The sequence below is a fragment of the Hippoglossus stenolepis genome, chromosome 9 (genome assembly GCF_022539355.2).
Source record: "Hippoglossus stenolepis isolate QCI-W04-F060 chromosome 9, HSTE1.2, whole genome shotgun sequence".
In the NCBI taxonomy this organism is placed as follows: Eukaryota; Metazoa; Chordata; class Actinopteri; order Pleuronectiformes; family Pleuronectidae; genus Hippoglossus; species Hippoglossus stenolepis.
In genome coordinates, this window is record NC_061491.1 from 27,985,298 (window position 1) to 27,995,568 (window position 10,271).

General features: G+C 44.8%; 1 protein-coding gene across 1 annotated transcript; it reads left to right on the forward strand.

Moving 5' to 3' along the window:
* Positions 1-706: 706 nt before the first annotated feature.
* LOC118114757 (protein FAM163B) lies at positions 707-10,180 on the forward strand. Its single transcript, XM_035165389.2, has 3 exons — positions 707-1,174; positions 5,826-5,941; positions 6,878-10,180. The coding sequence occupies exons 2-3, from the start codon at positions 5,849-5,851 to the stop codon at positions 7,319-7,321; spliced, it is 537 nt and encodes a 178-aa protein (XP_035021280.1). The 5' UTR covers positions 707-1,174; positions 5,826-5,848; the 3' UTR covers positions 7,322-10,180.
* The last annotated feature ends 91 nt before the right edge of the window (positions 10,181-10,271 follow it).

Sequence of the window (10,271 nt, forward strand, 5' to 3'; positions counted from 1 at the left end):
TAATGACATGAGTTTAAATACGTGTTTGATGAAATACAGTCGAACATCGAGCTGCTGCATCTGAAGAGAACTTTAGAATCCATCGCATCGCAGACTTTTTATAATCAGGTGAGGCTTATATACACGTCACTGCTGATTGGACCACACCTCAGACACGCCCACCAAACAGCACAAAACAAACCTCGAAGCCTTTTGAGCAAAAGCGTCGCTCAACGTGGAAAATGTCTCAAAACGTCAACAACTGGTTTGAGGAGACGTATCAGTGGTGAACCTTCGACTCCCAAAAATGTGAGATAAGGATCCAAGTTGTGTTATTGTGCACTTTGCCTCTTCAAGTCCATATGTGATGATAGCACCCTTAACGTCTAGATACCAGAAGGTCTCAGGAGGTCGTGTGTATGAGCGGACTCTGTTAAGAGACCCACACTGATACCAGATCAGCTCAACACGTGTAGTGCAGCACACGGTGTTGTCCTGTATCTGATCCTGAGGAAGCAAACAGATCAACATGATGAAGGTTCATGAAACTGGGGATCAGGTCCCTGATCACGTGACTCCAGCCTGTGGTTTAATAAAAGGTCAAATTGATTAATTCAAATCTCTGTCACGTGATTGGAGGATTGACGCGGCTCCTGCAGGTATTGGCTTTTTATTCAGTGCGCGCTGCTGTGACGCGCGGTCACATCGGGATTGAGCGCGCTGCTGCGGGAGCGCGCGCAGAGTGAGAGCGGCCGCGGCGCGCAGAACAGAAACAGCCACAATTAATTAGAAAGCGGAGCCGAGCTTCTCGTGCGGGAGTCACCGTGCGTGAGGATCCGGTTCCTGCGGTTTCTGCGGCTCCGTTTGGCCAAAGAGAAAAAGAGAAGCGACCTGGAGCTCGGAGAGGAACTATCTGGACCTTCTCGAGTGTTTCCTGGGAGACAGGAGCTCTGGATGGAAACTTGAGAGCCTGGTTCCTCTTCTCCATCAGGTGGAGAAGTTCCGCAGGAGCTCGGCTCAGATGTGTGTGGATGTAAAACGCTGCGGTCACAGCTCCACGCCTGGTTCCACCTCCCTCAGCTGAAACTCGACCCGCTGCTCACCTCGCCTCGGCCCGCACACCGAGGGGGGGTGGGGGGCCCCCGAGCTGCAGAGGAGCCGCGGGAGACGCCATGGGACGATACTGATGTGATGGGTGAGATGAGCTCTTTGTGTACTGGGATCCTGCGGTTGAACTGGGATTCTAATTAAACCTCGGTGCTGGGAAACTGTTTAGAACTTGTGTAATGCGTAAAAGTGTGATATTAATTCATCTGATTATTCCACTGAAACAAACAGCAGCCAAGTTCATTAATTAGTTCATACATCGTTAATTGAATGATTAGAAACTTCGCCCTGATTCTCATGTTGTCACTTTGCTTTATGGCACTTTTACGCACGAAGTTTCTCTGTGAGGATTCGCTCAAACTGAAGTGACACGTGAGGATAAACACTAATATAATATAATATCACAGTTATAATCCTGCTCAAATGCTTCATACGTTGTGTTTGCATGTTCCGGTGTCAGGTGCCTGTTCTCATATGTAACACTGAGTATTAATCTCGTCCCTGTAGGAATTAATTATTTGTCTAAGTCATGAGTCCAAACGTTGTTCAAACTCTCACCATCACCTCAGAGAATCTTTATTTCTGTGAAGAGAAACTGAGTCTTTTCAATTATTTATTTTCAAAAAGTAGTTTAATTTAAATATGAGTCTAAAAATATACATATTACTTTGAAAATATCTATGAGTGTGTTGCTAATCCAGCCCAGACCCACACTCACATTATGCACACAACATATGTGTATATTGTGTATTACTGAGGATTGAAAATCATATTTACATGAAACAAGTTTAAAATAAAAGCTGCCAGTTTGATAAATGAAAATAACTAAATATTTTCTGCTATAAATCAATGTTTCGAGGTCTTGATTCTGCTTCTTTATTAGTGCGTGTTTTTACAACACATTGCGATCTGTATTGGAAACAGGTTCAAATTATTTATTTGTGTATTATTTCACTTGTTTTTCATAAAACAAGAAATGTGTGACTCTAACAGATGGAAAGTTAATTTTAAGATGGAAATGTTTTTAATGTTCTGATATTTATTTCTGTCGAAACGAAGACAAAGATTCAGTCTGTTTATTTGCACTGAAGGAGGAAGGCTGGATGTTGACCTTTGAGTGTGTGTGTGTGTGTGTGTGTGTGTGTGTGTGTGTGTGTGTGTGTGTGTGTGTGTGTGTGTGTGTGTGTGTGTGTGTGTGTGTGATGCTTGAGTGGTTGTGTGGGTGTAAACGACTGACCGTGCTGATGTCATCGCTATGGAAACCCAGTTCATTAGCAGGTGATGAGCTGCTCCTCAGGGTGCTGATGAGACGAGAGGTGAAACTAACAGAGTCACAGTCGGTTCCAGCAGCTTCAACATGTCACTCACATGTTCTCATGTAACTCACATGTTCACATGTTCACAAGCAGTGGAACACGGAGCCTCTGATTCTGAATCTGTCGTGTTCCGTCCTTTACACTGAACAGTTTGCTGCATTAATGACCTTTGTAGCTACTAGCTAACTGCAGGCTAACGCTACGTGCTGCCTGAGCCATGTGGAGAGTGAGTCGTCTCTAGAGTTAAGTGGAATCAGCTATGTTTATATGAACTAGTTAACTAGTTAACTAGTTAACTTAAGATCAAGAGCAGGGCCACACGTCAATCACCTGTCAAGCTGACACATCCCTGGTCACGCTCCGTCTCTGATTCATCAAGCCACCCTTTCCCTTCCCTTCGTCCCCTCATCCTCTTCATCCTCATCTCCCTCCTCCCTACCCACAACCCTTCATCCTCATCTTCCTCATCTCTACATCCCCTCATCCTCTGCATCCTCATCTCCCTCCTCCCTACCCACAACCCTTCATCCTCATCTTCCTCATCTCTACATCCCCTCATCCTCTTCATCCTCATCTCCCTCATCCTCTTCATCCTCATCTCCCTCCTCCCTACCCACAACCCTTCATCCTCATCTTCCTCATCTCTACATCCCCTCATCCTCTGCATCCTCATCTCCCTCATCCTCTTCATCCTCATCTCCCTCATCCTCTTCATCCTCATCTCCCTCATCCCTACCAACAACCCTTCATCCTCCTCTTCCTCATCTCTACATCCCCTCATCCTCTTCATCCTCATCTCCCTCATCTTCTTCATCCTCATCTCCCTCCTCCCTACCAACAACCCTCATCCTCATCTTCCTCATCTCTACATCCTCTCATCCACTTCATCCTCATCTCCCTCATCTTCTTCATCCTCATCTCCCTCATCCCTTCATCCCCTCATCCTCTTCATCCTCATCTCCCTCATCCCTACCCACAACCCCTCATCCTCATCTTCCTCATCTCTACATCCTCATCTCCCTCATCCTCTTCATCCTCATCTTCTTCATCCTCATCTCCCTCATCCCTTCATCCCCTCATCCTCTTCATCCTCATCTCCCTCATCCCTTCATCCCCTCATCCTCTTCATCCTCATCTCCCTCATCCCTACCCACATCCCCTCATCCTCTGCATCCCCATCTCCCTCATCTTCTTCATCCTCATCTCCCTCATATTCTTCATCCTCATCTCCCTCATCCCTTCATCCCCTCATCCTCTGCATCCTCATCTCCTCATCCTCTTCATCCTCATCTCCCTCATCCCTTCATCCCCTCATCCTCTTCATCCTCATCTCCCTCATCCCTACCCACAACCCTTCATCCTCCTCATCCCTCCCTGAGTCTCCCTCTGCCCAGTCTCTCCTTGACCGGCCAACCAGTAACATCTGCTCCTCAACCCTTCCCTCAACAACCAATCATCTTCCTCCATATCCAACACATCCATTCCAGTGAAACCTCAACACACACATCGTGACGGGGTCCTTATGGTGACGTTTCCTGTGTATTTCAGTGCAGAGCTCAGCCACCGAAATGATCTGCGTTGTGATTTGGTCCAGTTGTAACCGGCCGTGTAGGAACTGGTCTCTGATTGGCTCTGGATTCCAGTGCCCAACCCTAGATGGCGCTGGACAGAATATCCAAACTGGAGGCTTCAAAACAGCAGCTCACAAACGTTGAATCTTCACGTGATGTGTCGTCTGCAGAGTCTCAGTCTGTTACCGAATCTGAACGTGACACGCTGAGCTTCTTACAGTCGGCGCCCCCTGCTGTTCGTAGGATGCTTGACGGCATCTTGGCCGGAATGTGTCACAGTGCGACCGTCCAATGACCCAACACCCTCCTGTTGACCCTCGTCCCGCCCACACAGGAGGGAAATGAGCTGATGGCTCCTCTGACTCTGTTCATTCAATTCTGCTTTTCTTTCTGTTTTCTTGTATAAAACATGAGCAGAAGTTAAATATTAGCGGCTCAGATTTAAATCTACGATCAGGGATGAGTGAGTTTATGTGACTGTTGAGCACGATGCTGCCGAGGCCTCCAGGGAAACGTGTTAAATTTCCATCTGTCGTCACATTAAAGCTTGAAGAATATTTCCTTGTGTCCCTTCAGTGTTTTAGTTTTTCTCTTCATCGACTAATGCACACTTAATTCTGATCCGGGAGCAGATTTGCTGCATTAAACATGGAGCTGAAGTGAATAATAAAACACATAAAGTCTCAGTCTGATGTAATTTGAAGCAGATTACAAACAGATTTCTTGACTCGACAAGAAAAAGCAAGAAGAACCTCGCGTCACCTTTCCTCGCTCTCATCTTTATCTCGTCTGTTTTCTCCTCCTCTTCACAAACCTTCCAGAGACTGATAAATATTACAGCATGTGGATTGTTTTTAATGCTGGAGGCTTTCTCCGCTCTCCCCCCAGGCCGTCGTTCTGTGACAGCTCTCACAAAGTTTCCTGCAGATTTTCTAAAAACTCACGGGTCACGTCCCTTTTTACTTTAGATGGTTTATTGGTGGTGAAAGTACAGAAGGCAGCTTTTAACCACGAGACAGTTCCTTGTTTTTATTTTTAAATGTGCGGGAGAATAAAACCTGGTAAACAGACCTGGGGGCTGCCGCTGCAGGACGGAGAGTGGTTGGGTGTCGGTGGAGGTTTGCGCTCTGCTGGCTGTCTCATTGTTTAATTGTCAGGTTGCTGTGGGAGCACTCAGCTGAACGCCCTCGACTAAAAAATGCAAAGTGTTTAATGGAATCCAGTTAGCCAGTGAAATGCTAACTTCATTACAAAAAACGTCCGTGAAGCTCAAGGTCTGTCGGAAGTTTTTCTCTTCAGTTTTCTCTCCTAAGTTTCGAACTCGAGTCGATGGTTATTCTCCTGAAACGTTCTGGAGCTTCTGTAAGTGAGAACATAAAGTGTCTCTGGACCTTTTCTGGAACTTTCCCTGCAGCCTCCTAGAAAAACATCTGGAACATCCACAGTGAGCGAGTGGACGTGTTGATGACGCTCATGTCTCTGATCAGTTATTTCATTATAATTCCATTACAGGGATATTTTGGCTTTATTTTTTGTATCCCTCTCTTCCCTCCTCCCTTCTCCTGACCTTCCTCCATCTTTACTTCCTCCTTGACCCCCTAATTATCATCCTCTCCATCTGTTCCCATTTCCTCCGTTTCTCTCCTTCCTCTTGATCTCCTTTTCCTTATCCCCTCTCTCACTCCTCCTTCCTTGTTCTCATCTCTCCTTTTGGTCCATTTCCACTTTCATCTCTTCTCCTGCACCCTCCTCCTCTTCATCCTCCTCTTCCTCCTCCTCCTCCTCTTCTTCCTACTCCTCTTCCTCCTCCTCCTCTTCTTCCTACTCCTCTTCCTCCTCCTCCTGCCCGCAGGCTGTTGATGGAGAGGATTTCGAATGTCAGCCGGGACAGTGGTCATCGCAGGAGGAATTCTGGCTACAGTCATCTTACTGACCATCGTCGCTGTACTGTGTTTATGTAGGTTACAGGTACGACTGTTTAACTATTCAGTGCACGTTCCACAGATTTTCATCCATGAAATGAGAGTTGGTGCCACTCACTTCTCCATCTGCATGACTCAGAACTTTTGATGCTGGTTGTGTGAGAATAGAAGCTCATGACCGCCCACATGCATCCATGTGTCTTTCATGTTGGCACGGCCGTAAAGAAAAGCGTCTGCTTGATGTGCGCTTCGTTTCTGACGTTGTTGAAATGTTCCTCGTGTCCCATGATCGTCTCGCTTGGATTATTAGTTATATCGACATCAAAGAAACCAGCGTTTTCTTGGTGTGTCGTGTCAGATTTAACGCTACGAGTCGACAGGCTAACTGGGGCTTTGATGTAACTGCTAACAGGCTCTCAGTGAAAGAGCTGAACACACGGAACCAACCAACCAAAGTATTGGAAAAGAGAAATAAATTGAAAGTGAGGAAAGTTGTTACACTTCATTCTGAGAGGAAGGTGAATGTTCGTGGTATGAACCTGATCTGAGGAGAATTCAGAGGAGAATCTAAGTCAGATGAGTTACTGACGTGGAAACTATTAGTTTTGTCCGTTCAAAAAGATTTGTTTTCTGAATCGTTAGAACAACTCACGAACTGAAGCGTGACCTAAAGGTTCCTGAGGATCGATGTCTCTTTAAGAAACACGTTCAAACCCTGTTTATAACTCCTGATATTTAGAGGTTTCCTCGCTGAATTGAAATTGTTATTACTCTTGAAGCTGACTGTTAGTGCATACGAGTCGCGTTAGCACGTAGGAGTCACGTTAGCACGTAGGAGTCACGTTAGCACGTAGGAGTCACGTTAGCAGGTAGTAGTCACGTTAGCACGTAGAAGGTTCGCGTTAGCATTAGTAAAACACGTTAGAAGTTTGGACAGTGACTCAGACTGGTATTTTTCTCTTCTTGTGTTTAACTGCACCAGTATTACTGCTGTAAGAGGGAGGAGTCTGAGAAGGGGGAAGAGGAGGAACCGGAGCTCTGCAGCATGTCGCCGTGCCGCCCCCTGGCTCTGTCAGCTCCTCCTACACCTCCGACGCCGGAGCACTACAGCGACGAGCACGAGACTTACCCCCCCACCTTCCTCACCGAGCCCAACGGGCCGCTCGGCTACTCCCCGACCCCTCCGCCACGCAGGTGCCAGCGCTCGCATGCCTTCTGCCCGTCCTGCGCCCGCTGCTCACTGCCTTTCTACCTGCAGCACCCGGAGAGGCTGTGCAACGGCGGGCGCAGGGTCAGCTACAGGACTGTGCAGCAGCAGGACCTGGAACTGCCCATGGATCTGGCCAGTTTCTACCAGAAGCTCAACCTCATCCGCTCCGTCACCATGAGGGAGGTGGTCACCCACAGCGTCAGCACCGACGTGTAGAGCAGCGCCGCCCTGCTGGCCTGCGGACAAACGAACTTCGTCAGTTGTATCGTGCTGTGGCTGCAGCACCGACACTGAACTGAGGGCTTTTCCGTGGCAGCCATGTTGGAGGTCCACGCCTCTGATATAAACCCGAACACAAAACGTTTCTGACAAACTTGAATGGACTGATTTTTGTCAGTTTTGAGCATCATTCTGTGTTTTAGCTTTAGTCAAGTAAATAACCAATATGTGTGTTTGTGAAAATATAAACCAGAAAATTAACAATTTGAGCTTTTGTCAGTGAAGTTAACACAGATTGTCTTTGTTTTGTTGTTTGAATGCATCACACGGGGGGGGGAAGTCGATCCAGTGCAAACAGGACGTTTCGTAAAGAGTTTGTGTTTAATGCAAACACAAGAGATCCTGTGGCCAAGCGGCCCGAGGAACCATGAGAATCGCAAAGTGAAAGTTGCTTCCCTTTTGGTGTGAACACACGTCAGAAAACGTTTTGGGGTTTTCATGGGATTTGTAAGAAAAGTTTAGAATAACTTATCCTTTAATCTTCAAAGAGTTTTTGAGGAAGAAGAAAAAAAGCTAAAGTTTTGTCTTTATAGTTTATCGTCTTTCACCAACAGTCACAAGAAGCTATTTCAGTTTTCCACTGTTAATATTATTTGTAACAAAAACATAATTTCCAGTAGACGAGTGTGACTGTTCCATCTGATTCTACAGTTTAACGTTCTGTACGTTGGTTCTGCTGCGGTGACTTAACGTTACTACACAACCTCACTGTGGTTCAATGGAAACGACACGAGACGTGTTTACATGGACACCAATATTCTGACTTACCAGGTTAAGACAATAGTCTGAATAAGAATAAACAACAAGATCTGATCAACTAAACCTGAATAAGGTCATAACTCAGAATGAACAACAATCTAATAAAGAAATGTGTATGATGTTGTTCTCATTATAACGTCCTGTTGGAGTTTTCACCGGATTGTGCGACAACAACTAACGACATTTACCAACTGCTTGACGACACGTGTGTTGAGTCCAGAATCAGACGATGCTCCACGTGAACAGGGAGATTCTATTAGCAGCTCATTCAGAATAAAGTCCAAAGTCCGATTATTGGTGTCCATGTAAACGTGCAGAAAAGATGTGATGGAGTTTGTGTAGCAGCGACTGTAAAGTGTCTATTAACACTTACATTTCACATTTATTCACTCAACACAACATTTTTACAGTTCATATAAACAATGAAAATAATTACACAGGACTCACAGTGGATCTTCTGTAAAGAGTAATGTGCACATATGGACTGATAAATAGATTATATATCAAAAATAGAATAAACAAAATACACAAACCTAATTTAAGTCAAACAGAACAAAAGAAAAGAAGTTTCCTGTTACAAAGAGAAAATGATTGAATTCCTATGTTCATGATCTGATTGATTCTGGAGCCTCAGAGGCTCAGTGAAGCTGCTCAGGTGTTTTCACTTGTTCTGCCTGACGACGTTTCTCATCAGGTGTGTGTGTGTGTGTGTGTGTGTGTGTGTGTGTGTGTGTGTGTGTGTGTGTGTGTGTGTGTTTTGTGTGTGTGTGTGTGAGAGTTAAATATCTGCCTGTCAGTGTGGACGAGACCTGAGTGAAGCTGAAATCAGCCGAACTGAGTGAAAACACCTGTGAAGGAGATAAAAACCTGTGGAAGCTTCTCAGTCGGTTTGCTTCAGATCATCAGTTTCTGAGTCTTTGAGAATCCCGTGGAATCGTTTTGTTTTACTGAGATCAATAATCATGACCACGTTAATATCTTCTGTGAACAAGTTGCTAGTTTGAAGCCACAAAGAAGCAGTTTGATTGTTTTCTTTTTTGGCAAATGTTGAAGTTATCTTGACTTGTTCTGAATTTCAGGAGCATTTTTGCTCCTTTTGTTAAATGTTGAGTGACAAAATAAGGAGGATGAAATGAAGGAGGTGATAAAATGTTGAGAAATCAAACCTTGTGTTTAAAATACTGAGTTGAAGTTAGAAACTTTGGTCTTTTAAAGAGTTTTAAGTTGTTTTCCTGTCTTAAGAATTAAATAATTGATAAAGATCTGACATTAAAATTATAAATAATCATCTGATAATCATCTGATAATCATCTTTGTCAGAAAAATTGACGTTTTTAATACAAGAAGCAACTTGTGGTATAAAGTCTGGTTTGATTATGATGTTTGAGTAAAAAACGTATAAAAGCTAAAGATCCCTCGCACACAGATCCTCTGGTCGACCCACGTTTGTGTTCACTTGTGTAGATTTGTCAGATCGTGATTTGTGCGTTTGGAGTTCTCTGACCTGAGTCGGTGAAGCAGCTGAGTTCAGGCTCGTCTGCAGAGACAGGAAACAGTTCAAAGGGCTTTTAAAGCAACGGTCTAACGTCTCCTGAACGATGACGCTCTGTCCGGGTCAGAGGTCAGAGGTCAGAGGTCATCACTCCAACGTGAGATCTCAAGCATTTAAGAAAAACCTGACGTGCAAAAATAACTGATCGTTTCTGAAACTGTTTTTGGAATAAAACTTAAAATGACGCAGTAACTTGAACATTTCGGATAAAACAATTTGCTGCTATAAAACATGAGTTGTTTCTTCTGGTCGGCCATCTTTTTCCTGTCATGTGATATTTGTGATTTGAGTGTCTTTTGAATCAAAGTGTGTGAAGCGTCGGGTCGGTCGTCATGACGATCTAAAGGATGAACGAGCGCACAACACAATGATTGTGTCTCTTTCACTTTGTCAAGTTTGTAAACTAGCGTCCGGACGCAGAGCTGCGTCATGTGACTGCATCTCATTAACATACAGAATAAAAGCAGTTCTGCATCAGTGTGAAACGCAGCGTGTTTGTCTGAAGTTTCCTTCGTCTGTTCACTTCTTCAGAAACCAAACTCTGTGTTTAACAAACCAGGATTTACTAAGAGACAC